The sequence below is a fragment of the Drosophila eugracilis genome, unplaced genomic scaffold (genome assembly GCF_018153835.1).
Source record: "Drosophila eugracilis isolate 14026-0451.02 unplaced genomic scaffold, ASM1815383v1 contig_2154, whole genome shotgun sequence".
Taxonomy (NCBI): Eukaryota; Metazoa; Arthropoda; class Insecta; order Diptera; family Drosophilidae; genus Drosophila; species Drosophila eugracilis.
In genome coordinates, this window is record NW_024573038.1 from 5,380,023 (window position 1) to 5,406,071 (window position 26,049).

At 36.4% G+C, this 26,049-nt stretch overlaps 7 protein-coding genes across 7 annotated transcripts in view; 1 reads left to right on the plus strand and 6 right to left on the minus strand.

Moving 5' to 3' along the window:
- Positions 1 to 26,049, plus strand: part of LOC108114138 (mucin-5AC) — a 78,237-nt gene that overhangs the window by 11,883 nt on the left and 40,305 nt on the right. The window lies entirely within an intron of this gene.
- LOC108114143 lies at positions 1,392 to 2,097 on the minus strand. Its single transcript, XM_041818239.1, has 4 exons — positions 2,053 to 2,097; positions 1,839 to 1,997; positions 1,609 to 1,773; positions 1,392 to 1,553 (listed from the first exon to the last, which is right to left on the minus strand). The coding sequence occupies exons 1-4, from the start codon at positions 2,095 to 2,097 to the stop codon at positions 1,392 to 1,394; spliced, it is 531 nt and encodes a 176-aa protein (XP_041674173.1).
- LOC108113886 lies at positions 2,322 to 3,056 on the minus strand. The gene is made up of 4 exons (XM_017224592.1): positions 3,012 to 3,056; positions 2,789 to 2,947; positions 2,572 to 2,736; positions 2,322 to 2,512 (listed from the first exon to the last, which is right to left on the minus strand). The coding sequence occupies exons 1-4, from the start codon at positions 3,054 to 3,056 to the stop codon at positions 2,351 to 2,353; spliced, it is 531 nt and encodes a 176-aa protein (XP_017080081.1). The 3' UTR covers positions 2,322 to 2,350.
- LOC108114141 lies at positions 3,334 to 4,089 on the minus strand. Its single transcript, XM_017224924.1, has 4 exons — positions 4,045 to 4,089; positions 3,826 to 3,988; positions 3,605 to 3,777; positions 3,334 to 3,549 (listed from the first exon to the last, which is right to left on the minus strand). The coding sequence occupies exons 1-4, from the start codon at positions 4,087 to 4,089 to the stop codon at positions 3,382 to 3,384; spliced, it is 549 nt and encodes a 182-aa protein (XP_017080413.1). The 3' UTR covers positions 3,334 to 3,381.
- LOC108114140 lies at positions 4,962 to 5,787 on the minus strand. Its single transcript, XM_017224923.1, has 4 exons — positions 5,688 to 5,787; positions 5,474 to 5,632; positions 5,248 to 5,415; positions 4,962 to 5,195 (listed from the first exon to the last, which is right to left on the minus strand). Exons 1-4 carry the CDS (start codon positions 5,730 to 5,732, stop codon positions 5,028 to 5,030), a joined length of 540 nt encoding a protein of 179 aa, XP_017080412.1. The 5' UTR covers positions 5,733 to 5,787; the 3' UTR covers positions 4,962 to 5,027.
- Positions 6,426 to 7,136, minus strand: LOC108113888. Its single transcript, XM_017224593.1, has 4 exons — positions 7,092 to 7,136; positions 6,878 to 7,036; positions 6,652 to 6,819; positions 6,426 to 6,593 (listed from the first exon to the last, which is right to left on the minus strand). Exons 1-4 carry the CDS (start codon positions 7,134 to 7,136, stop codon positions 6,426 to 6,428), a joined length of 540 nt encoding a protein of 179 aa, XP_017080082.1.
- Positions 7,808 to 8,521, minus strand: LOC108113889. Its single transcript, XM_017224594.1, has 4 exons — positions 8,494 to 8,521; positions 8,256 to 8,404; positions 8,018 to 8,191; positions 7,808 to 7,963 (listed from the first exon to the last, which is right to left on the minus strand). The coding sequence occupies exons 1-4, from the start codon at positions 8,519 to 8,521 to the stop codon at positions 7,808 to 7,810; spliced, it is 507 nt and encodes a 168-aa protein (XP_017080083.1).

Consider the following 26,049-nt stretch of genomic DNA (forward strand, 5'->3'; position numbering starts at 1 on the left):
TTTATTCCTAAAATACATGCTTCATTGCGTTGCTTTAATAAAAAGATTAAGAAATTATATATATTGTTGTATAAATCCCTATTTATAAATTAATAATTATTTTTGAAAGTTACATTTTTTTAAATAATTTAATTGATATTTCCTTGAAAATCCTCAAGCTGATAAATGCCTAAAAAACTTCTTTAATATTCAAGGAGATAAGTGTTCTTATTCTACTAACCGCACCTGTATATATTACGCAATCCGCTAAAGATTGGGTCAGTCTGAGGGATGGGAACTAAGGAACTTAGTCAAGCGATTAGCTTCCGCTTCAGCGACTGCCTGTGGATGACTTGGCAGCCTTGATAGCCCAGGGATTTCACTAATCGGTGACTTTGGGGTAAGGGAATGGAGGTAGCCTGAATTTGTATTCTAGGTCATTAGGGGAACAAAAACCCCAACAACGAGGAGGAGATGGAGGTATAACCATTCCAGAAACTCTAGAGTCTGGCTGAAGAGGAGAGCTGGTGTCGCCGGGACTGGCAGAAGCATGCCAGGGAATATGTTTAATTTATTATTAATGGATGGACCCACCTTCCTCTTACGCACAGTTCCTTTTTTGATGAATTATTTTGTGTGATGCTTTCAGAAGTTCCAGGAAAATACCTTGTTTTCCAACAAAAAAAAAAAGGAAATGGGAATGAAATTAAATTAAATTAAAGGGAGAACAGGTCGCGCAGAAAAGGAATACGTTATTTACAGGAAAGAATTTAAGAACTTGATTTACATTTGTGTTTTTCATTAAATTTTTTACACATATAACGGGAAATAGACTAAAAACATTTATTATTTATATCCTCCAAAAGTAAAAATTAACTAAATAATGTAAACCAGGGGTGCTCAACGTCTATGCTCTGAGCTCTCATTTGTTTTTGTAAATGTTCCCTGCATATCGATTTGCTCGCCTTGAGCTCTCGCTGTGCTATTACACTAACAATTTTTCGTTTTCCTCTTTCCACCTCATTCCGTCACCAACTGCAATGTATTTTGTTTTTGCTTCTTCCTCGATCATCCTCGAACACTTGCACTGGAATTTATTCCTTATAACTTCTGTTTTCACTTTGGAGTTCATTTCGCAGTGGACCTGCGACGAGAGTGTTGAATTGAGTGATAGATTGGTTAGCAAAAAAACAGTTTTTCTTTCTCTCAGTGCACAGCTGCAAAGCAACACAAAGCGTCACTGAATTTGTGTATGATTTTTTGTATTTTTGTTAGTAAATGCTCTGCCGTAAGACGAATTTGAATACCCCTGATGTAAGGTCATTAAGGTCATGGAAAGAACTTAAAGCTAAAGCTTTATATTTGTAGATTGGTTAATGAAGTACTTAATTATATTCATATTTATATAAGATTTACTTATCAGTTACTGTTACATAAATTTTAATCGAAGCTCGAGAAACATTGTTAGTGCTCCATTCAGTGTAAAGGGCATATGCTCCACTTGGTATCGGAAAAAATTTCACAAAACCCTTCTCCAGATCACCGGAAAACAGTTTATCTACGATGATATCATGCTAAAAAAATTAGGTTTTATAGTCATATAAACAAGTTTAGAATAACTTAACTTACATTATAAGGGCACGTATGATTTATATTGGAACTGCCCTGAAATGTCTTATAGAAGGCCTGGGCAATTATATTTTTCTGTTGCTTCAAGAACTTGCAGCCATCATAGGAAAGATCGAAAAAGAATTGCTTGTAACCATTATTAAAACGTCTGAACTTGACAATAACCTAAAAGCAACAAAAATTAAGTAATTTAGAAAGTGATTAGTAATTTTCTTGCATTAAAAACTCACCCAACTATTAATAATAGGCAGTTCATGGAATTTCACATAGATATTAATATACTTATGAGTTCGATTGACCGCCTTAATACGACACGTGGGAAATGTCAAGTAATCCGAGTTATAAGAACTGCAGTTCAAGTTGGTAAAAGTTACGTGGCCCATACAAATCTGGTTTAAACAAGTAAATCAACCATACTTGGCTTTAATAATACCATCCGGTTACCATTGTCAGAGTTAGCCATAATTTTACCAGCAGCAACTTCCACATTTCGAATCGAACTGTTTTCGATCATTGGCAACTGAACCATTTTAAAAATCAAAAACTCATTAACTCAACTAACAACCGTAAAAATAAGCTTTTTGGCTTTTTAATTGTTCTAAATATTTATTTGTATTGCACGTGTTTTAATCGTTTTAAGGCAATTTCTAGAAATTGGAGAAACTTAGAAGGAAATACATAGTTCACATTTATTATTTCTATTTACAGGAATAGTTGATAAAATCAAATCTTTAATTTGGTTTTAATTTTCCGTTACTCGTACATACAATTGAAGGGAGGCACGAAGAACATTATTCGTAGACCAATCCGAAAACACAGCATAATCGCCATTCTTTATAGGAAGATAGTTCATGACTTCCGTTTCCATGTTTCCAGTCCACATATGATCCACAATTAAGTCATGCTTAAGTATATTTACATATTAGAATGGTTATTAATCTGAATTGATTAGTGAGTACTTACATTAAAAGGGCACGTGTGATTAATGTTGGAAGACTTCTTGTAGAATCCATAAAAAAGATTCAGAATCGGATTCTTTTGATTTTTCATGAACTTGCACGCATCAAAGGACATGTCTATGAAGAATGGCTTAAAGCCGTGGTCATTGCGCATCATCCTTAATCTAATCTATAAGAAGTTGGTTACAGGATTTTTCTTTTTAAGTTTTCACAAAACTTACCATTATATTGTCTACTGGTAATTGATAAAGATTAGCATGAACATCTATGTACTTATGCGTGCGGTTAACCGCCTTGATGTAGCATTTTTCAAATTTCATAAATTTCTTGTCACTTACGCTGCATTTTAAGTTTGTGAAGGTCACATGGCTGCTTATCTCCTAGGGGGTTAAAATATGTAGTATAGAACCCAGTAGTATCACCACTGAAACCTTCTAATTTTACCATTGCAAATCCAAAAATGGTTATTATATACAACAACCTCCGCATTGTTCGATTTTCCATTGATTACTATTCATCTCTAATATTTTTGTTTTTGATGATGTTATAGCATTTGTGATATATCGTATCATGAGCTTGTAGCACCGCGAAATGACCAATGACCATGACTTTTATCTATACTTATATACTAAGATAGCATCAGATTATTTACTTACATTTTTGTTAGTTTCACCACAATTTATTATTTTTTTAACTTTTTGACTCATACTAGTCCTCAATTGTACTGATTTTTATGAAAAGACTTGGAAAACGCATAAGAAAATGTAGTTATATAACAAAAATATACTTTTACAGCATTTTTTACTAATTTATTTCATTCCCGCGTATCTGATACCCTAACATATAGATTTATAAACGCACGAACAACATTATAAGCAGACCATTCGGAAAAGAGGGCATAGTCGCCATTTATCAAGGGAATGTAATTCAGGACATTGGTTTCCAGATTGCCAGTCCAAAGATGGTCCACCAGAATGTCGTGCTTAATTATAAGATTTTTAGGAACTGTTTTTCAACTTCCAAATTATGTTACTTACATCATAGGGGCAAGTGTGGTTAATGTTGGAATTATTCTTGAACATATCATAAATCATTTTAATAAATGGTTGCCGTTGTTGTTTCAGAAACATGCAAATGTCAACTTTGACATCCATGAAAAATAGTTTATAGCCATGATCGCGTCGCATTAACTTGACGTGGAGCTGGAAAACTTCAATTACTACCAGCTCAATGGTTTTCAGATTTTTGACTTCTTAACTTACTGTGATATTACGTACTGGTTTTTGATACAGATTAACGTGAATATCCATGTACTTATGGGTACGGTTCACAGCTTTTATGCTACACTTTCCGAATTCGGCGTAGTTCTTATCTTTTGTACCGCACTTTAGGTTAGTAAATGTCACGTGGGTAAGGATTGGCTAGGCAGTAGAAATGAGTTTAATAGCTATACTTAAATGTCCTTCTCTATTTTTACCGTTAGATATCCAAAAATGTTTAGTATTAGAAGAAATATTCGCATTGTGATCTTTCGCGGATGAGTTTTAAGTTTATAATATTTTGGTACAGGCTTTTTGGTAATGACCAACCCTATGAATAAATGCATAGGTAATTACGGAAGACAAAAAATTTAAAAACAATTACAATTCCAGACTATTAATATTTTTGATCGATTTTTAAACGTTATGAAATGTGCATTTATTTAAATGATTTTTCACATTTATAGTAGCTTGACCAGCAGGTGGTGTAGAGAGTAACTTAAGAGAGAGAGTTAACTTAAAGCAGAAAAACATTATTTAAGTCTTTCCAAGCTTCTTATCTCGTAACATCTTCTGAAATTAAGGTCCACTCTAAACATTATATTAAATGGCACGTGACACGAAGATAAGTTGTTTCGTTTCTAGTTGGTTCGCAATTCGGTACTTTCTCATGTTTTTCTAGAACGAGTATGAGCAGATAGTTTTAACGAGATGAAAAGAGTAAGTGACAATGCTGTATATTGCTGTATGTTGTACCTTGAGTTGCTTAGTAAGTGAGAGTAAAAGGGATGGCGACAGTGTAACTGAATTACTTGGAGGAATAGAAGATGAAGACATGGTCATACAAAAAGCATTCGGCAGTCACTCAGAACAGAAGTCACCAGGAGCAACCTCAAGAGAACTTCCTTTTTGGTATATAGTAATTTCTTGAAAAGAGACTATTATGAATCCGAACATAAACAAAGACGAAATAAACCGCGGTACAAATCCCAACCGGGACATATACATTTTAGGGGTTCGGATTTAATTTCTTTTATCTACAACATATATTTCAACGATTGTACTATACCCCTTATGAGTAAATAAGTACCAGTGTGAATGCAAAACTCCAATCGTAAGGTTTTGGCAGTATAAAAGTAATCAAGTAAATACAAGTTTATGTATACAGTTTTACAGCTTCACAGTTTTACAGTTTTACGGTCTAGTTGCGGCTGTTTGATATTCTTATGTATACATTCAAAAAAAACCGAACAACATTATATGTAGACCATTCCGAAAAAATGGCATAGTCGCCATTAATCATGGGAACGTATTTCACAAAATCCGTTTCAATATTTCCAGTCCACATATGATCCAAAATAATATCGTGCTGGAACATTTTGATTGTTAGAAAGTATAATTTTTTCGATCACATTACTTACATCATATGGACAAGTGTGATTGATGTTAGAGCTGTTCTTGTAAATGTTATAAAACATTCTAACAATGGGTTGCCGTTGATTTTTGAGGAACTTACAGCCATCGAAGGTGACATCTACGAAAAATGGTTTATAGCCATGAATATCATGCCGCATTAACTTGGCGTGGACCTGTAAATTGCGGGAAAGTCCAAGCTCAATACTTATTTAATATTTCTGTTGAACTCACTGTGACATTATTTATAGGTTTTTGATAAAGATTCAGATGAACATCTATATACTTATGGGTACGGTTCACCGCCTTGATGTTGCATTTCTTAAAGTCGAGGTACTTCTTGTCCTTTGTACCGCACTTTAGGTTGGTAAACATCACATGGCTGAGGATTGTCTGGGTATTAGGAATAGATTTACCAAACTATACTTGATTTTTGTTAATATTTTACCGTTAAATATGTCAAAATAGTTATAATTAGAAGAAACACCCGCATGGTACTCCCTCGCTGGCGTAATCAAAGCTATGAATAATAATACTATTTATTGACTGTCTGATTTTACCCACTGTGGTTTCGCCTAATGAACTATTGAGAATGGTAGGGGTAATTACCTGTTGCTATTTTTTAAATTTGAAGGGCTGTTAATATTTTTAATTGATTTTTAAATGCTTTAAAATATGCTTTAAGTGTAATGGTTTTTTGAAGTTTATGTTTTTTCAATCCGCACATTAGGATTACGGAGTGCAAAGTGCACAACAGTGACAAATTTTGCTCTAAAGAAAAATAAAATAAATTAGTAAGCTATTTTAAATAATTATAAAAGTTGTTAATATCAACATAAGTGAAAATTTAAGATAAAAAATTCTCAATTTTCCAAGGTAAAGCATATCCACGAAAGGCCATTTACTAAAAATTGTGAAATTACAAAAAAGACTTTCTAATATCAATAATAATACTATTTAATTGATGTGCAAATGAAGTTTTGATGTTCTGATATTGTACTTTAACTCGTAAAGTTTATATTTTTATATAGAAATTAAATTAAATTTGAATAATATTTCCAATATTCAGGGCCTGTAATTACATGGTAAAACGTTGTCAGTTTCGTGTGCTCATTCAGCTTAATGATTCTTTATTAAAAGCAAATTATTTTAAATTTTACAATTTCTTATTGACAACCTTGCAAGTCTAGTTTTGTCTATTGGAAACTCTTATGTAAACATTAAAAAACGCCCTGGCAATGTTATATGTAGACCATTCGGAAAAGACTGCATAATCACCATTTAGCATGGGAATGTATTTTGCAATATCCATTTCAATGTTTCCAGTCCAAAGGTGGTCCAAGATAATGTCGTGCTAAGATATAGGATATATATTTATACGATTATGCATCTACTTAGATCGAATCACTTACATCATAGGGGCAAGTATGGTTGACGTTAGAGCTATTCTTGTACATTTCGTACAGCATTTTCACAATCGGTTGACGTTGATTTTTCAGGAATTTACAGCCATCGAAGGTGACATCTATGAAAAATGGCTTATAGCCATGATTATCATGTCGCATAAGCTTGGCATGGACCTGTAAATTGCCGTCAAGTTAAATTTTAATCTTTTTTAGATTTTGGCTCTGAACTTACTGTCACATTATCTATTGGTGTTTGATAAAGATTTACATGTACATCGATGTACTTATGGGTACGATTGACCGCTTTTATGTAGCACTTTTTAAAGCTGGCAAACTTTCTGTCCATGATGCCGCATTTCAGATTGGTGAACATCACATCGCTGTGAATGGCCTAGGTAGTTAAAGGAGAGTTACTTTACTATACTGGAATATTAATAAAGTTTTACCGGTATACATCCCAGAATAGTTATTATGTAAAAAACCATTCGCATGGTGATCTGTTCCTTTTCGAACGAAAGCCAACAATGTATAATGTTATTCACTTGAATGTATACAAAAATTCTTTAATAACTAATGGCTTGGTAAATTAACATTTTTGTAGATTTTTATCTAGAAATGTTTTTTGATCTAATTAGCTTGGTCATAAAGAATATTTCGTTTAGAATACACAAGAAAAAACTTCTTTTAACTTCAAATTTTTAGATAAAGTAATAACTTTTTATTAAGTTTTACGCTATAAAACGCTATATATAAAATTATATGTTAAAGTGAGTTAAATATAGTGTAGGCGTCTCAATCACGTGCTGCTCCGTTCTGTCCTGTGCCCAGCTGTTCTATTCTGTGTAGTTTCTACATGTTCGGTGTCGTGCGAACAGGACACATATAGTGTTTGCTACTATAAGCTTTAAACATAAGTAAGGGAGGGAAATACATTGTGCTTACAACTAAGTGTGTATAGGTGTAAAGTAATGTGACTGTTTCTTTACATGCTAGTGTGACCGCCTGCAACAATAGTTAATATACATTTCATTTCTATTTCATCATCATTTGGTGTTTACCATCAGTTTTACTTTATTACTTTTTACTCATAAAAATGATATCCATAAAAACTTCATTATTATGTTATATATATTATATTTATTATATTTGTTATTACACATCATTATGTTATTTTAAAGAATGTACTGACTTTTACACGACGTATATTTCGGGAATACCAAGTTGTATGAATGACATAATCTCCATGCGGTACGGGAAGATATTGTAAGAAGCCCTTTTCCAGATTGCCAGTCCATAATTTTTTAATGGAAATATCATTCTAAATTTTGAATAATAGTAAGTATAAGTTTTTATATATTTCCTATAAACTCACATTGTAAGGACAAGTATGATTTAGGTTTGTAGAATTAATGAAAGTCGCGTGGAATTCCTTTAATAAAAACGAAGATCTTGCATTTGGATTCTTCATGTACTTGCAAAAATCGACCTTCATGGTGGAAAGGACAGGTCTATAGCCATTATTATAACGCATAGGTTCTACTTTGATCTGTATTTTATGGCAAAAACGGTTTTTAAGTTGTAAAAACTATGTCTTGTAGACTTATACTTACCACCATTTCATTAAGGGGAAGTTTAGTTATCTTGAATTCCAGATCTATATACTTGTGGCTGCGATTCACAGCCTTGATCCGACAGATTTCGAAATTTCCAAACTCCCTGTCGATCGATTCGCACTTCAGATTGGTAAAGCTCACATGAGCTAAAGAAGACTTTAAGAGATTAAAATTTTATATGATTATATTTATTTTTATATGATATATAATAGAATGTGTCCTACAGTCACTAAGCAGCTTAATATCACTTTGAACATCCACATCTTAGCAGAGTTTAGGAACTAAAACATGTCATATGTTTGTGGTATTTATTGTTGTTATCAACAAATTTCATGGCTTATACACATGCTAATGATATAGCTGTCATTAACTTTAAATACCTTTAAATACTTAAAATTATTGCAATTAAGAAATAAATGGTTTTCTTATTTGAAAAACAAAAATTTAGTGCCTTAAATTTGGATTTCTTTGTGGATGCTCTCAAGGATGTTCCTTATATATAAAAATCCCAAACATATTTCTAATAAATTTTTGAATTAACATATTTTTTAATATTCCCTCTGCAAAATAAAAAATAAAACAAACAAACAGGAGAAAAAACCAGACAAAAAACGAACGAGAATCCGTGAAATTAATGTGCCCCGCGGAAGAGATGACTTAAGTGAGGCCTGGCCGAGAAGTTTAGAAGGAGAAGAAGGGAAGGGGTGGAATGGAAATAAAACTGGCCAGAAGAAGTGGCAGTCCCGGCCACAAAAATACACTCCAGACAAAAAGAATTTTATTGGCCTTCACTTAACGCTCATAAATTTGTCTGCCGCGAAATCTTCGAGACGAGACCAGAAAGCCGAGGCAACAGAAATTAAAAGAATATTGTTTATAGTGCCACGCTTCCGCAGATGTCTGGAACTGGTTCGAAAACATAAAGACTTCTCTTTTTTTTTTTGTTTTTGTTTTGCCTTTCCAGGCGAGAGACGTTTTGTAAGACTTTCCCATTAAAATATTGTTGCAGAACAGAGCGATGGTTGGTGCAGCAGAAAGCCCTCCCATTTCTTGTTGCATCTTGCCAGTGGCCGCGGGTGAGTGCCGAACTTCACGCACAAATCTGATTAAAACTCGGTCCCAGTTAATGAACCAAGGCCCCGACCATTGCCCCTGTCCTGCCTTCATCTTCTTTCCAACTCCAAATGGGATACAGTTTGGGGGGAAGTGAGTATGTCTGCATCTGGTTGGAGTGCAGCAGGAAGATGGCCAGCCAGTCAGTCGCACAGATAGCGAGGCGTCTAAAAATAGCCACCAGAACCACATGTTGGTCAAGTTTTTTGCTCCCTTACCCGGATTTTAATACCCTTGATGGGGAGGTTACCAAAGTTCATATGGAATAAGGTTAATTAAGATTTTTTTTAAATACTTAGAAAATTTATTTATTTTGTACACATTTTTAGCTTTAAAAGCTACACATGTTAAGGAAGTTTTTAAGTGTGAATGTAGAATAAATCTGAGAAATCTGAACTTATAACCAGCTAATTCTTTTTTAAAAAATACTTCTTTATATGACTAAGTGCTACTTATAATAAAAGGTATGGTTAACTACATATCTCAACCAAAATATTCTTCAAAATACGACTTAAAAGTGTATCTAAAAGTTCGTTTCCAATCTCTACATAGTTTTCCTCTTTCGAGTGCCCATGTTTTGTTGCCTAGCCCAGCAAATGTTACCCACATCTGTCTCCAGCAGCCGTCTCAGTTGCAGTCCGAATTCAAGTTCGAGACCTCTCTAGAGTCCCCCATACCACACCATCTTATATACCAAGCCATGCCATACCATTGAATCGCCGGTGCAACAGCAACCATCTTTTAATAAATGCGAACGTGATCGCGTTTCGTGCGTCACTGCATGCCCAGACAACTCACACAGTCGCATATGGCTATATGCCATGTACTGGAATATAAAGAGCCGACTTTTCGAGGCGTTGCACCTTTGGCAAAGGTGCATTGATCGGGATTGGGATCGCTGTCTGGGCAAGTTTCTTTAGCTCCTCCAGCTCCTACTCCTCCTCCTTCATCTCCTTTCTGTCGCGGCCATTGGCTGCGCTTATTTTGTGTACTTCTCTTGTTTTTTTTTTTTATTTTTTGTTCATTTTGTAAAACGAAATTATTATTGTATTATGCACGCGTATATACACAGCCAAGTATCCGGAGACAGAGCTTCTTTTCCCTTATTTTTCTTTAAATTTTTTGTAATTTTTTTTCTGTGTTTTTTTTTGTTAACGACGCGTGCGTCGAGAGCCGAAAGTGCGTTCAATGAACGCAGCAGCGGAGCAACGATCGGGCATGGGCAGACGATAACGCCGGACCTCGGAGGGGGGTGCACTGGGGGGGTGTAATGAGGGTAATGGGGGCGGTCGATCTGGTGCGACTAACTTGAGTCAGCGGGAATGTATTCGCACGCCCTTGGCATCGTCTGGCCATATCATCATAACTGGCCGGTTGGCATTTTTGTGAAATCATCAGGGGAATAGCAGCGATATGGAGCAGGGTCATTCGAGTTGCTAAAACATATTTTATTATGTTATGTGGTTAGTTGTTATTCAAAATATGCGATATTAATTTAAAAACATTTTTATTTATCACTTTTAAATTTTATAATTTAGAACAAGGCTAATAAAGTTTAACTTCAGAGACTTTCTAAGAACTTCAAAGATTTCTTACAGATAATAGGGTAAATATGATAATGAGTAAAAATTCAGTAATTTTATTTTAAATTACAATTGCAATTCGGAGTATTTGGTGCTTCACTTTAAGCATAATATGTCTAAGAAAATACATATAATAATTTTAACAGAACAAATATTTTTTTTACCCGAAGTTTGAAGTTAAAAGGTTTCAATTTTTCATATTATGTACCTAATTGAAACAAAAACTCCTACAATATACATATATATATATTTATCTTTTTTTCAATAATGAATGAAATTGTTTTTATTGAATGGAATTTATTTTAAAGCAAACGCTTTAGGCTTTTAAAAAAGATGTGAAAGCACTCAAATTTAACACATTTATAGTAACAGTAGAAAACGAAGTCATTTAACTACATTTTAGCCAGTTACCTCATGACTAACCCAGCTACTTACTCAGCTAACTGCACTTTAGTTTGAATTAACAAAAAAACTTGTTGAAGATAAACCATAGCTATCAGTGAATGACTCCGAAGGCTTTTGCTGGAAGAATACAGAAAAAAAGCGGCGACACGTGCGGATTGGCATTTGAAATTTTGGCTGTGACAGTGCGTTATCGCAGACGCAGGGCAAGTGCAGTTCATCGAACGAGAACCACTGATTGCGACCCAGAAAGTCGATGAATGGGCCTGGCAATCTGGATTACAGAGCGTGATCTCCTTCTGCTTTCCGCCTCCTGCCCTCCAATGGAGGCTACCCACAAATCAGTAAATGAAATTAACTCGCTTTCAATCGAACAACGTTTAAACACTGTCTGATGGCATCAATCGTGGTGGCTACGTCGCCGTTCATAATAATAAACCAATAAAATTAATACAAATTGCAATTGTTGTGTGAGTGAGTGTGTGTGTGTGTGTGTGGTTGTTGTGGCTCGATTGGCGCGACACACTTCAATTGGTTTGCTCTTTTCAGCTTTTCTGCTTTGCCTTCCTTCTTTTTTATTTGCCTTTTATTACGCACATATTTATTTAATGCAGGTCTGGCTGTCTAGAGGCCTTCCCCTTGTATCCCCCTGGATTCCCCATCCCTGATCAACCATCCACATCCACATCCATATCCATCGACCGTCCTGGCTGTCATGTGTGCGTCTGCCTCGTTGCGTGTTTGTTTGTTTGTTTACTTTATTGTTTGCCCTTGTTTTCCTGCTGCTTCTGCTGTTGCCGTGGCTGTGCTTCTGCCGGCTGCAGCAATCGAATGTCTGGATTAACAATACTTTATTATATATATTATATCTACTATATGTTAAACCATATTCAAAGTGCTTAACAACTTTGAGGTGGTTTGAAAAAATGTACGGAATGGCAATACAATTATTGTCATAGGTTCTAGTAATATGTCAAGGTTAGGTTTCTTTCAAAAAGTCAATGATTAATTTATGAACTATGTATATGAATACTTAATTTTCCTTAATAATTAAATAGAAAATAGAGCGATAAAATATAAAATCATTGTTTAATGTAATCAAGAAGAATTTCAAATAACTTCCTCTTTGAATCCACCTAGTTTTAAAAGGAGTACGTATAAAAGCCCCAAATTGCTGACTTAGAATCCTTTAATAAACTTTATTCATATTACAAATATTTATATATTTCATATAAAAACCTAAAAAAAACATAGGCAGTACATTAGTAATACCTTTAAAAGCACCAAAAACGTCAAAGTTCAACCAAACAAATATTTCTCCTCTGCAAAAAAAAATAAATTTTCCTTGAAATTGAAATCAAACAGTTTAGCATAAATGCGCATAAATGTCTGAAGCTGTCATCAAACACATTTCTTATGTTGTCACTTATTTTGGGGCATATTAAAATAAATAGCAAGGCTCAAAATACACACACACACACACGCACAACCTATCTAGGATCCTTTATTTCGAGTGAGGCCACGTGGTATTTGTTTAGGAGACAAGAACGCATTTTTTTGTGGCATAACTTTCGATGAATTCCGCCTGAGTCCCGAAAATTTAACGTCATCAACAGCGGCTACGACGACGACGAGGGAAACACGTTGCGTATGCTTTATTTTGTTGGTAGCACAAACCAACACATTACGTATACGCCACCGTCTGTGCCAGACCGGAAGAGAGAATGGGATGCACGTCAGAAAGAGAGAGAGAGAGAGAAAGCACTCAAATATGCGTAGGCCGCACATATATACATATATACAAACTCGGCTGTGTCCTTGAGATTCATTCCCAGCAGCACCTTTCCCACATTTTCCGCATTGTAGGCACTCCAAGTTTATCAGCTGCGTTCAGCTCTCAATTGTGAGCCGGCGGCTTTCTCTTTTACCAACGGTTTTTCCACTCCTCACCCTCTTTCCAACAACGCCCCCAGTCTATTTGCAGGCCCAGCTTAACGCGTTTGAAGCGCATATCCTGCGTCGTCATCCTCGCTTATGCGTAGTTAGTTGTCTGCCGCTTTTGTGGCCTAAGCTTTTATTTTATTGTGCCACCCGGGCTCCAGCTCCTTCTCCTGATTCTACTCCTTGCTCCTACTCTTGCTCCTTGCTCCTCGTTAATCCCATACTCGCTGTGTCTGGTCCTTCCAAAATGCCGATGCCACAACGCACACACAGACAGACAAACAATTGGAGAGGCACAGAGTGGCGTTGGGGAGCTTTTTCGGGGAGTTTGGGACAAACTGTAGTCTCCGGTGTAATGTAATTTTGTGGAATTCCATGGAAAATAAGGTAGATTTCAGTCACGCTACCTAAGTTTCGGATTATGAAATACGGCTAGGCAGTTAAGGTATGCCTGGCCTTGTAATGGCTGTTAGAGGAGAACTTTTTACTTTATTAGTAATTAATTTGTATTGGTAAGTAAACATAAGAATTAATGTAATAGAAAGTATTTTAAGTTATAGTTACTATAATTATCTACATATTTTAAATACTTAAGATTTCCCTCTAAATAAGATAAACTTTGAGTGATAGCTCAAAATAATATCTAAACGTCTGTCATAATTCGTAAACAAAATTGATACTTTAAAATAATGTATTTCTTTGGCAAACGATTTTCAATATTTTCAATATACAAAACACATTTTTGCCCAAAATAATATGAAAACTGAACATATTTCTAAGCCAAATAGATTTCTGAAAATGTCAAAAAAAGATAAATTGCTAAACCAACATTAGGGCATTGAAAAAGTTCATGTTATCCATCCTTTTCGTGTGGCAAAAATGTTTGCTGGCATATTTAGTCTGCGGATCTTGAAGGTTAAATATATGTAAACACACCTTTTGTATATCCCTTGGGCATTATGCAGTCGCCCGTTGCTGTTGTTGTTGCTGTTGTCACCCACCCTTTTTGTACCCCTTCCACAACTGTCTGTCTGCGCCACTGCCTGCCAGTTTGTCTGGCAGTTTTGACTTGTTTGCCAAATGGCGTACAAGATATTTATGCATATTAAAACAATTTGCTTATTATGCCTGAATAATTGAGTGAGCATCAGGGCCGGCGACTACAGCGAACCGTATCTCAATCTAAATCTGAATCAGAGCCTAAAAAGGGGGTATGAATATAGAGTTCAGGTGGTCTTAATGTTAAATTTAGGCCATGAAATATTGAGGTTTATTTTTGTAAAAGACATGGATCAGTTTTTTGAGTTATGTTTGCATTTTTCCAAAAAGTTAACAAGATTTTGGTGATGTTGCAGGTTATTGTTAAAGAAGTTATGCAGAAATAATATTTAGGCACAATATAATAAAGTTTTACTATATATTTTACGTAGGTTTATTAAATTAATATTTATAAAAATATGATTTTTTTTTAATATTTCACCCTACTGGTAATTTAATCTTAAAATTGTACATAAATAATCAAAGAATTGGAAATCAACTCAGTACATTTCCAAATTCATCATAAAACATTTTCATACCCATATGTGAAATAAGAAAACTAAATAAACAATTTTCACCCCAGCTTACTAAGATTCCCTTAAAAAAAATCTCACCTTATCTGCTGGACCGAAAAAGGGGGCACAACGGGTTGGCTACGTAATATTTGCCCGGCATTACATTTGACAAAGTCTACGTCAAGCGTCTAGGTCTACATCGATGTCTGGACGACGGCAGCGTAGACGGCAACGGCGACATCGAAGCGCAAACTTCAACAAAGCGTTAATTAATACTCGCAAATGTTTGCGCTTCGTCTGGCAATAAAAAAGTTAAGCGAGACAACGGACCAGGGCAAATACACCCGCCCCTTTTACCCTTTTATTTTTTTTTGGTGCCAGCAAGAGTCAGTTGCTGGCAAAAATACGAAAAAAAAAAAATGAAATAATATAATACAGATAGCGAACAAAGTCCCGTCATAAGTCAAATAAAAAGCGCAGCGGCAACAACTGTGTCGGAAGTGGTGGAGTCATCCAATGAATAGGCGCGCACACAATTTTCCGCTGCTCGCGAAATTATTGTGGGCCAGATAAGCAGACAGGTGAGGGGCAGCAGGTGGTCGGTGTATGGTGGGTGGGAGCAGGTGATTACGGTCTAGCCAGTGGCAAAGGCAGCGGAAGCTGAGTTCCATTTACATTTACCCTCGCTTACAATGTAAAGTTCTCATGACTTGTGTTTGACAACTTGATAGTCGAGGGATGTTGCTGCTGGGGAATATCGAAGTTAAACGAGTCGAAGATGCAGTTTTTCAGGGGGCGAACTTATATGCAGATAAGAACTGGGAATAGTTTGTTGTAGGTATATGTTATCATTCATAAATTGCTTAAAATAAAGCCAGTTTGATTATCTATAAGGGGGAGTAGATATTGATAAATAGAAAATATGCTATAAGCTATATGGGAGACACGATAGTCTAGACTATATATGCATCAATATGTATATATATCGACTTTATGAAAAATAATGAATAATTAAAGAGAACAAATATAGCGATTTTAAAACGCAAAACTTCCGTGTGCCAACCTATATAAGTTTTTTCATAATTCTTCAGGAAATATCAAAAGATAGTTTTTTTATTTAAAATATTTTAACTAAAATCTCCATACAAACATGGAATTCCTTAAAATTCTGATATTAGTTTGAATAATTCAAATATTCTATATAAACTAAAAAAGATGTGCAAAGTTCCAATTCAATTTATAAATTTAAAAATCTTTTGTTAGTTTTTTAACTTTTCTATAATAATATTTCCTAATCCTTAAGTACTAAATATTCTTATTTACCCAAGTACAGTCCCACGGCTGGCTTCACAAATCGCAGTTGGGTCAGTGAGTCCAGCCGATCCGCTTGCCACTCGCAACAAATTTTTATTTGACGGCATCAATCAGTCTCCGCCTCACCGTCTGTCCCCGGACCTCTGGCCAACCCCAAACCCCATACCGACTACGTCTGGTCGGCTTTTGGTCCCTTTTGTTGCCCCAAAAGCGATCCAAAGTGCAGCGGCAGACGGACTCAACAGACTCACAAACACAGACACAGTCACAGACACAGAAAAGCAGCCGCAGTCGCAGTCATTTTTAATGTCTCGACCCCAAAAGCAAAAAGGGAGAAACAAGAAGGTGGAGTGGCAAAGGCAAACGAGCGAATTGCAGACTTGATACACTTTGAGAAATTACGTTGACCTTTTATAGATATTAAGGAAAATTGAAGATTAAAATTCAATTTATCTATTTTGACATCTTAGAACTAAAGTTAGGAAAATAAAGCAAGAATTATTTAGCTTAAAGAAAGTTATCTTAAGAATCCAGTTTCAGATTCCATCAGGCCATTCAATTCATAATTCCGCTTTGATTCCCTTTTAGTTTCTTTCATATTTAACCAACACATTTTCTTCAAGTGTAATGGTGGTCGCTTTTCTGCAGACGACGCCGGCAATCATCAATTTCTCAGTGTCGCATTAGTTTTCATTAATTTGAGCGGCGTCGCCGAGCCAAGCAGATGGACCAGTCGTAGTCACGCCCCCTCTCTTGCCACATTCACCTACCATTCAACCTCAACACCCCCTACCCCTCCCTTGAGGGCCAGACAACAATTGCAACTCACTGCAACAGCGGTGGAACAACAATTGGATCCGCTGGAAGCATTATTGATGCATTTGGCGAGCGGCGGCGACAGTGCCGTCGACTGGCGATGACGTTGACAGCGATGAGAGCGATGGCAGCGACGAGGCGACTGAAGTTGACGTGTGGCGGACTCGATGATCCTGGACAGAAGGAGCAAGGGAGGAGTATGGGGCTAGTCCGCTGCAGCTGCACGGCTGTCAGGGAGCAGACAAACTCATAAATAAAGCCACGTAACGTAACCAGGGGAATGGACTAAAAAAAAAAAGCAAAAGTTGAAGAAAAAATTGAAAGGGAAAAAAACTAAAGAAGATGCGGCCCATGAACGATTGCCAACTAACAGTTAAAGTATTTCATTGTGAAAATTAGTAAGACGGGAAGAATATACATTTGAAGAAAAAATAATTTAATTTCTAAAGGATTTCCCTCTAAAAAGAAACCCAAGAAAACATAATTAAGCCCCTCGTTGTCACATTTCATCTCAGACAAATAATTTCTCGCCAAGACAATTCCCGAAAAACTCATCTCAATTTGGCTAAAATTTCGTAATGATAATAAGTTTCCATTTTTGGCCCGGCCTAAGCTCAACTTTGACATTTTCATTTTCCTGGAACATCAATCCGTAAGCAAAGTCACTTGAGGCGGCAGTGGCTGTGGCAGTGGCAGTGGGAACGACAAACAAAAAGTGTTTGTAATTCATTTTAACTTGGCCCAAGGGGTCCGCAAAGTATTTCTCAATCGAAATGTGGACAGGGGCTATGGGACCCTGAAAGGGGGGATGTGAAACCCTTTTCACCCTACCCCGCCAACCCTGTTTGTCTGGGCTGTCTGGCCAGACTTTCAAGGCAACTCTTAAAAGGGGTGCAAAAGTCACTTCTTCGGTAGTCTCCTCAATTCCCCAATCTCTCAATCTCAAATCTCCCGCACACCACAAAAATATTGAATTCAATTCCGAAAACTCAGCCGCAGCTTCTGTCGCTTTAAATGCCCAAAAAGATGACGATGATGAAGAGCCAAAAAATAAGTAAAATAATATAATGGCAAAAGAAAAGAGAAAGGAAAATTATTACAGTGAGGTCTGGTTAGAGTGCAAGGTGATTTTAAATTAAACTTAAAATAGATTAAGGGTATATTTGGAAAAAATCTACAAAATTAAAAATATTTAAAGTCGGAATGTAATTGAAAGTTTATTAATATAATAATTTATATGTGTTAATATAGCCTTTTTAATTTATAATTTAAAAAATTTTAAAAATTCCCTAAACTTGATATAACACCTAGTCAATTACCACTGTACCATATTTCGTAAATTTCATTTTACCAACTCGACTTGCCGAGAGAGGATGAAAATCGTCGCCGGCCTGTCAACTTCCCAGGAGTTGGGGCACTTAGGGTGGCTGGATGTAAGGTGTAGGGCGGAGTTGGGGTCCGACTGGACTCGTTCGTTTTTCAAGGTTAAGCACACACACACACACACAGAGATACACAGACGGACCTATACCAATGCAGTAGCGCCAAGTGGCAGACGGCGAGCCAGACGAAATCAAAAAAGAGTTTGGGTTGTAGGGTGATGGGTCGTGCTCAGCTGAAGTTCAGGGGGTGGTGGTGCCTCGTTGAGTGGGAGTGCATTTCAGCTTACGCTTCACTTAATTTTCGGGCTATAAATGTGCGACTTTTATATGTATATATAGTATATATGTGTGTCGGCGTCTATAACCCCGCTGTCTGTGTGCGTTTTGAAGGCTCGAGGGTGCAATATTTTCGACTCTGGATGAGGATGAATGACGCGCCAAAGTTTCGCAACGCCTTCTGGCTTTGTTTGCACTCGCTCGTGTCCTCCTCGGGTTTTTCTTCTTTTTTTTTTTTGACTTTTTTATTTTATATATTTTTTGTTTTTGGGTTTTTTTGAAGTAGCCTGCGGCATTTTAGATTGTCGCCGACGTCGTCGTCTCAAATTTTTGTATTTTTCAGGGTGTTCTTGTATTTGCCCCCACAGAGTGCAACTTACATGTGGTAATGTGATTTAGTAGGTGAGTTCCTTAGAGGTAGGTGGAATAAAGAGAGTAATGGCGGTTCAAATAGTTTAAGGAAAGTTTTAGTTTACTTGCAAAGTTCTAAATTGTGCGAAATTGATTGATGAAAGTAAACGTAAAAGTAAAAACAGTCGATCGAGATGGGAAGAACTTTTTAAGGTATTTGGCTAAAATGCATTACTGTAGTAATGGTCTTTATTTTAAAAAGAGATTGTATTAATTTTCTTAAAATATAACTTTTATAAGCTTGTTTCCTTAATCAGAAAGAGTAATATTTACTTAATTAACATTAATAAAACATTTTAGAAGAGATTCATTCAATATTCTTGGAGAAAAATATCAAAAATATTAGAATATATATGTAATTTTCTTAATTAATTAATATTTTAAAATATTAAATCCTTGAGATGAAAAAAACTAAAAAGTTAACCAGATATATCACTGAGTCTAATGGTAGACCCATAAAAAACATAATGCATTCTCTTGAAAATTTTTAAAGCTCTTTCGTAGCGAGTCATCTTAAAATTATGGCTCTTAAATTCCCCTTTTCGGTGTGCATCCCACTGTAGTTGAGGCCTCAAGTGCTGCCCCGGCAAGTAGCAACAACAACGTCGACAACAATAACAACAATGCAAAATCGGCAATAATAGACGCCGGTGCAGACATCGTCAGACGTCCTCGTTCGCCGCTCACCGTTCGCCATCCAACGTTCAACGTTCGTCGCTGCCGTCGGCAGTCAAAGTCATAAACTTTATTTTCTGTTGCCTGCACAAAGGCGCAACGCACATGGCAATGGGCTAAAAAGAGATAGCGCTAGATGCACATGCGACGAGTGTCTCTTATGTAGGATACACTAAGAGAAATTAGCTGAAATTTAATGGTAAGAGAAAGTATACTAAAGGTAATAGATGGCCAATCAGGTAATGTTAAAAAAGTATCTTAATGTAAAAAGAATTATTATTAAAATAAAATCATTTTCAAAATATATATCATATATGTATATATTTACAAAGTTCTCTTATTAATCCAAAACCCCAAGTTTTGGTATATTATATGAGCAATTCCTCAGTTAAAATATATTGTTGCATACTTTTCAACGGCTTTTTAAGGGTTTTCAAAACTCCTTTTATTTAGTTTTCCTATTTTGGTCAATAAATTGCATTGAAAGCTTCTTAAGATCCAAATAAGATACAAATGCATGAAGTATAAACTATATTTCCCAGTGATTCCCAAGTCCTACCTCTGCAGCCCACCCCTGATACCCCATCCCCTGTTCCACAACCTGTGTGTGGGCGGTGAAACATTTCATGCGTTTTGTAGTCTCAATTCGCTTGCAGTTCGACAGCAGCAGCAGCAGCCGGCAGACATTTTGGGATTGGGTAAGAGCGGCGGCGACAATGCCTGGGGAATGGGAACTCTGTCTGGCTTTTGAGGCCCTGTCTGGTCTGTTTTACTTTCCTTTTGTGCTTGTTGCTGCTCGGCATTATTGTGTGTATAATCAGCAGCTCTGATTGTGCTCCAGAATATCAGAGACAGACAGAAAGTTCCTGCCCCCCGCGCTGACCCTCTTGCTAATGCCACTACCATATCTCGCCTAATTAGCTGCCCATTAAACATATGGCCAACGTATTTATCTATCTAGTGGGCAACAGGTCCAGCAATTGAAATTCAATTCAAGTACCGCAATGACTCATAACTCATCCACATGAGAGGCAGACCCGGTACAACCCCTGTGCTCACAGATAGGGTAGTTAATAACATGATTAATTCGCTGACGCCCGACGACCTTCAACCTGCAACCCGCAAACAGCCTCTCAGGCCAGACACATTTTCCAAATCAAATTTTCAAAAAAAAAAAAGAAATAGTAGGAAAAAAAGGAACACATAACAGGCGAGAAAAAATACCAAAGTGAATTCCACCTTGGGCCCAGACAGTTAGCAACCCCCTCAAAGGCTGGACCAAGTATTCAACCCATCCGAAAACCGAAAACCCCACCCACTTCCGTCTGCCTGTCTGTCTGGGTTTTGGCATTGAAAAGTTTCCCTAATTTTTTCTGCTGCTTTTTTTTGTTTTTCGGACTGTGGTCAGTGGGTTTGGGTATTTACAAAATGCAGTTGCATAACGCTAAGTAGGGGGATTGTTAGAAGCTATTTGTTAGGGGCTTAAGGTTAGCTAATTATTATCAAAAATGTATATATATAAATACATTTTACTATGCAATGTATAAACGTGATTTCATCACACATTTTAAGCTGAGGAATCTTTCCTTAAAACAATCTAAAATAGCCTACAAAGTTACAAGTAGAATAAAACAACGATTTAAACTAAAATTAAAACCATAATTCTTCCTCCGCTAAATAAACATCTACAAAGCTCTTTTTGGCCTGACTTTTTTACTGCCCAACGATAAACAATCAAGCTGCTGCATTTGCTATGTCTTAACTTGAATGAAATGTGGCCCGAACCCTTCAACAACAAAAATGAAAACCCAAAGAGGAAGCAGGCCAAAGGAGCAAAAAAAAATGGAAAAAGGAGAGACAGACAGAGAGCAAACTGGCAAACGGAAGCCAAGGAGTCTTGGACATGTGAATGTGATTACATTGAAATTTATGTGCATTTGTAACATTGGCAACGTGCAACATGTGGAGCGTTTTTTTTTAGCCAAGGTTTAGATTGCAGGATGTTACTGTCTGCGATTCTCTTTTTGGGGGAGCGCCTTTCAATATCCTGTTGCCGGGCACTATAAATCTTGAGGCACACTGAAATGCCAGACCTTATCAACTGCAAGATGCTAATTATAAACAAGCTGCTGCCCCCCAAAATGGCAACAGAAGCGGTGGCATCATCATCATCATCATCATCACCGTCGGCTACTGGGCATGCGCGGCGTTACGTCCAAGGACGGAATACAAGAAGAAGAAAAAACAGGTTACTTTGTGGCATTTAATTCATAACTCTTAATCGCTGGCCAATTAGAATAACAACTACCTTCTCTGGGAAATTTATTAACCATAATGGAATGTCTCTCGAACGTTTATCAATTGATTGCCGGCGAATGCAATTACACGATATAAACTGGAAATTCCCCCCTTAACCCCTTGCTGCCTGTGCAGCCCTTTGACTTTCAATTCACTGTATTCCTCTGGGTTTTTTTTCAGTTCGCTTTTTTGAATGTCTGGCTGATTCCCTTCCCTTCAAACCTCCCCTCTTCTTCTGCACTGCAACAAAAATAGGCGTCTGACGTCAAAATGCAAGCCAGACGGCAAAGAAGAGGGACTGTGAGGGACTAGGGAATTGAGAAAGAAAACGAAAAACCAACTTGGAGTCGCCTTTGCAATTTTGTGGCGCGTTGAACAAAAAAATGGTTTTTGCATAAAAACCAACTTCAAACGTACGACATCAAAAAGTACAATCGAAAAAATGGAAAAATTATTTTTGGCTAGCGGCTAAGAGAATTTAAAATTCCCTAAAGATTAAAATCGAAAATTTAAGAAAAGTTAAACAAAGCATTCATTCTTATAAATCAGTACTAATGCCAACGATATCTTTGGCTGTCGAAACATAGAAATTTTTATACTAAGTACAAACTAAAAAACTTGTGATAAAGGTTTACAATTAGCATTCTTAATATTTTATTATATCATTTTAAATATGTTAGTTTTAAGAGCTCAGAAAAATACTTCTTAAAAATACCCAACAATTGATACTGAAACCCTTTGGGTTAAAAGTGTATGCGCTAAAAAAAAACATATCCAAAAAAGTCCTCAAGAGCAGCGGCAGCAAAAGCAACAACAAATTGTGCGAAGCAGACAACAAGGAAAATGCAGACGGCAACAACAACCAAACGCAAATATCGGCAAGCGACGCTGATGACGACAGCGAAGCACAAACACAAAGGCAAACGCAAAGGCAAACAAATACAAACACAAACAACCACCGACTGAAGCAGCAGACTTTATGGTTTGCTGACGCTGTTGTTGTTGTTGTCGGTCTGCAGATGAGGAATACTTTTCAAGGTCACGCATAGAATTTCGGTATTTTGTTTCATGCGTCTGCTGCACATACACACACACACACACACACACAAATAAGCACCACAAATGCAGAGGGAGAGGAAGAGAATGAGGCCAGACTGCGACTACCCCTATCCCTTTTTGGCTTAAGCAGAGAGCTTTTAAAATACCCTGTAATATGGCAGTTAGAAGGGGATATCTTACCTGAAACTTATCCAAATTATTTAAAAAACAAAATTAACATTTAATATACATTAATGTAGGACCTAAAACTTTTTTTACCATATGAATGTTATAATAATGAAATTATTATTTCTCAATATAATTTGATATAAAAATCTCTCTAGATTATCTGTTTTAAGCAAGCTTTTATTTAGTTTAACCAAACATTTTTTGTTTAAACCGTCCAGCGAAAAGTGAGATATCTTTTATTGAGGCTATAAAAATTCTGGGTTAAAGTACAACTTTCTTCTTAATCACTTTTTGGGTATAAAAAAGATAAAAATGTGCAAAGGTTGTCGGATGCTTTAAAATGTGAATATTATATAAGACGGTAGTAAAGATTAACTTGAAGATAAATAAAAATTATATTATATATTTGATATGAAAGTTAACACATTTTAAACTCTTATTGATTTATCAATAAAACTCGATTCCTTTAATTAAAAATTTAGGTATCCTCCTAGTCGAGTCTCCAAATGTTTTTTCCAAAAATGTCCATGCATTTTGTGTGTTATATGTTGCATCGATGAGAGCGTAAAGAGAGCCTGTATCTGAGCAGAGCATTTGAATCACTTTGAGGCGTCTGGTGTCTGTGTCTCGCTGTCTGTACCCGTGTCTGTGTCTGACATTGAGCCACTTTGCGACCCGTCGCCTGTCTCCTGTCTCCAGTCTCCTGTCTGCAGTCCCCCGATTCTCCCCTCTTTCCACGGATTCTCCTCACATCGCTAGTCTCTTGCGTCTGTCGGAGAGGCTGTAATCGTGGGCACACAGAAAAAATATATATGTACATACGTCAGTATTCCCTTTGGATCTGATATTATGAGATGCATATTTCATGTCAAACTTTGTACGAGTTTAGTTTTGAGTTTATGATGAGGGGACTTAAGCTGAAAGATATATATAGTGAAACTTCTTATCATTCCATATAAAATCTTCAAGACCCGTTTTTAATTGGGAATTTAATGCTTTTCTAAAAAATAAATCCTGATTTTTATGTGAATAATATGTTATTATTAAGAAGCATAATATATATATTCTAATTTAGCTTGCAACTCTACAGGATTTAGGAAGGTGATCTTAAGAATATTGAACTTTATATTCTTATCAAAGCTTTTTCCATTTTAACACTATTAAAGGATTTTTTAATCTTAAGGTACTTCTTTTTAAACTCAAAAATCATTAAAACATTTTTCCTGTGCAGCCTTAGGAAGTCTTTGGGAATGGTAAAGTTCGGAGGTTTGTTGGATTCCAACCGAAAAAATTGCCTTAATAGCGCATTTTCGTTGATTTTTTTGGCACTTGTTCTTGTTGCTGTTGTTGTTGGCCGTAGTTGTCCTTGAAGGCGCTCACGTTGCGACTGTCTTTCAATCGCCCTTCCCCATGCCGTCTGCCCACCATCTCTCTCGCTCTGATTACTGCTCCTTAGCATCGTGCTGTCCTTGTCCTGGCTGGGATTCGAGTTGACTTTAAGGACTTCGTCGGCGCTTGGCTTGTCCTTTATTTCTTTTAATGAGACACTTGTGTATCCTTTGCACAGAAGGTACATACAAGTGTCCTTTTCTTAAGCTTTGTTCGACTTTTTCTCAGGTTATTTTCTCGTCTTCTTTGCCTGCTCTTCCTTATTACACTTTAAAGAATAATGTCATAAATTTAAGAGCATTTGGTCAAAAACCAGAAACAAATTAATGTAATGAAGTACCTTAAAATGAATGAAATTAAAATGTAATTTAACAGCAAAGTACACTAAGAATGAAAGGAAACTACAGTATTAAACGGTCTAAAAATACCAACATAAGAATAGTCTTAAAAAAAGTCATTTTAAAAATACTTAATGCTGAAAAATAATACTGAACTTTTTATAATTACGGTAAAAAGTTCTTGGGACTTCCACTTTATGTGACAATCTTGTTATTAAGGATTTGTGTTAAATATAGCGGCATTCTAATTAACACTTCAAAATTTCTCCCCGTGTACATTTTTCGTGACTTTTTTTTCGGCCTGGCATTTAATAGGATAATAAGCAAATAGGCTTATGTAAGGCAAGGAGAAAAGGACACACATACACGGCGAGGAGCCGTTGACAATGACGTTACTCCGGAGAGTTGAGGACATAAAAAATAAAGAAGAAGACGAAGAAGCCCAACAGTCAACAGTTCATCTGGGAGTTTTTTTTGGGGGAGGACAGAGCGGCGGCGGTTAGGTAAGTGAGGTGAGTCTCTGCCCTCTGGACTGTGGCCTCGCCTGCACTTATCGTAATTTTATGCACAGACCGCAGACGTCTGTGCCGGCCCCTCCCCTTCTTTGACCCCCTTCATCTTTACGGTTGCCCCACGCCCCTGGCCACAGTAAGCTCACCTCTCAAGCGACCCCTGGTCCGCCAGCCAATTGCTCCGACTGCATTTTTTTGCACTGCCCCCTTTGGACTCTGAGATTGTCTCGTCAAAAATTGATAGGCTGCTTGCAGATGTGCCCCGATGTTTGCTTGCACAGTGGGGCGGGAATTATAATAAAAGATTTTAAAAAATTAATAAAAACAAGTTTTCAGAAATTAAGCAAACTTTTTTATAACTTTTCTTAAGTATATATACAATACATTAAAATTGTAAGGAATTTAAAGAAACTTTAAAATATTTCAAGTTAATCCAAACAGTAAGTTTTACATTTTCAACCATTTTCATCCCACTATGCATCATTTTTTTACATTCGCTGAGAGGATGGAACGACAACAAATACGTTGAAAAAAAGCGCGCTCAAAACAAGCTGCAAGTCC

Excerpts from the sequence above, each read along its gene's own strand:
- LOC108113888 (XM_017224593.1), bottom strand. The coding sequence starts at position 7,136 with ATGCGAATGGTTTTTTACATAATAACTATTCTGGGATGTATACCG. Across the intron at positions 7,037-7,091 it reads CTATTCTGGGATGTATACCG|GCCATTCACAGCGATGTGAT; the intron begins GTAAAACTTTAT and ends TTAACTACCTAG. Across the intron at positions 6,820-6,877 it reads CACCAATAGATAATGTGACA|GTCCATGCCAAGCTTATGCG; the intron begins GTAAGTTCAGAG and ends GGCAATTTACAG.
- LOC108114143 (XM_041818239.1), bottom strand. The coding sequence starts at position 2,097 with ATGTGGAAGTTGCTGCTGGTAAAATTATGGCTAACTCTGACAATG. Across the intron at positions 1,998-2,052 it reads TATGGCTAACTCTGACAATG|ATTTGTATGGGCCACGTAAC; the intron begins GTAACCGGATGG and ends TGTTTAAACCAG. Across the intron at positions 1,554-1,608 it reads ATCATACGTGCCCTTATAAT|CATGATATCATCGTAGATAA; the intron begins GTAAGTTAAGTT and ends TAATTTTTTTAG.
- LOC108113889 (XM_017224594.1), bottom strand. The coding sequence starts at position 8,521 with ATGTGGATGTTCAAAGTGATATTAAGCT. Across the intron at positions 8,405-8,493 it reads GTTCAAAGTGATATTAAGCT|CTCATGTGAGCTTTACCAAT; the intron begins GCTTAGTGACTG and ends AGTCTTCTTTAG. Across the intron at positions 8,192-8,255 it reads TTCCCCTTAATGAAATGGTG|ATCAAAGTAGAACCTATGCG; the intron begins GTAAGTATAAGT and ends CATAAAATACAG.
- LOC108113886 (XM_017224592.1), bottom strand. The coding sequence starts at position 3,056 with ATGCGGAGGTTGTTGTATATAATAACCATTTTTGGATTTGCAATG. Across the intron at positions 2,948-3,011 it reads CCATTTTTGGATTTGCAATG|GAGATAAGCAGCCATGTGAC; the intron begins GTAAAATTAGAA and ends TTAACCCCCTAG. Across the intron at positions 2,513-2,571 it reads ATCACACGTGCCCTTTTAAT|CATGACTTAATTGTGGATCA; the intron begins GTAAGTACTCAC and ends AATATACTTAAG.
- LOC108114140 (XM_017224923.1), bottom strand. The coding sequence starts at position 5,732 with ATGCGGGTGTTTCTTCTAATTATAACTATTTTGACATATTTAACG. Across the intron at positions 5,633-5,687 it reads CTATTTTGACATATTTAACG|ACAATCCTCAGCCATGTGAT; the intron begins GTAAAATATTAA and ends CCTAATACCCAG. Across the intron at positions 5,196-5,247 it reads ATCACACTTGTCCATATGAT|CACGATATTATTTTGGATCA; the intron begins GTAAGTAATGTG and ends AAAATGTTCCAG.
- LOC108114141 (XM_017224924.1), bottom strand. The coding sequence starts at position 4,089 with ATGCGAATATTTCTTCTAATACTAAACATTTTTGGATATCTAACG. Across the intron at positions 3,989-4,044 it reads ACATTTTTGGATATCTAACG|CCAATCCTTACCCACGTGAC; the intron begins GTAAAAATAGAG and ends TCTACTGCCTAG. Across the intron at positions 3,778-3,825 it reads AGTACGTAATATCACAGTAA|TTTTCCAGCTCCACGTCAAG; the intron begins GTTAAGAAGTCA and ends TAGTAATTGAAG.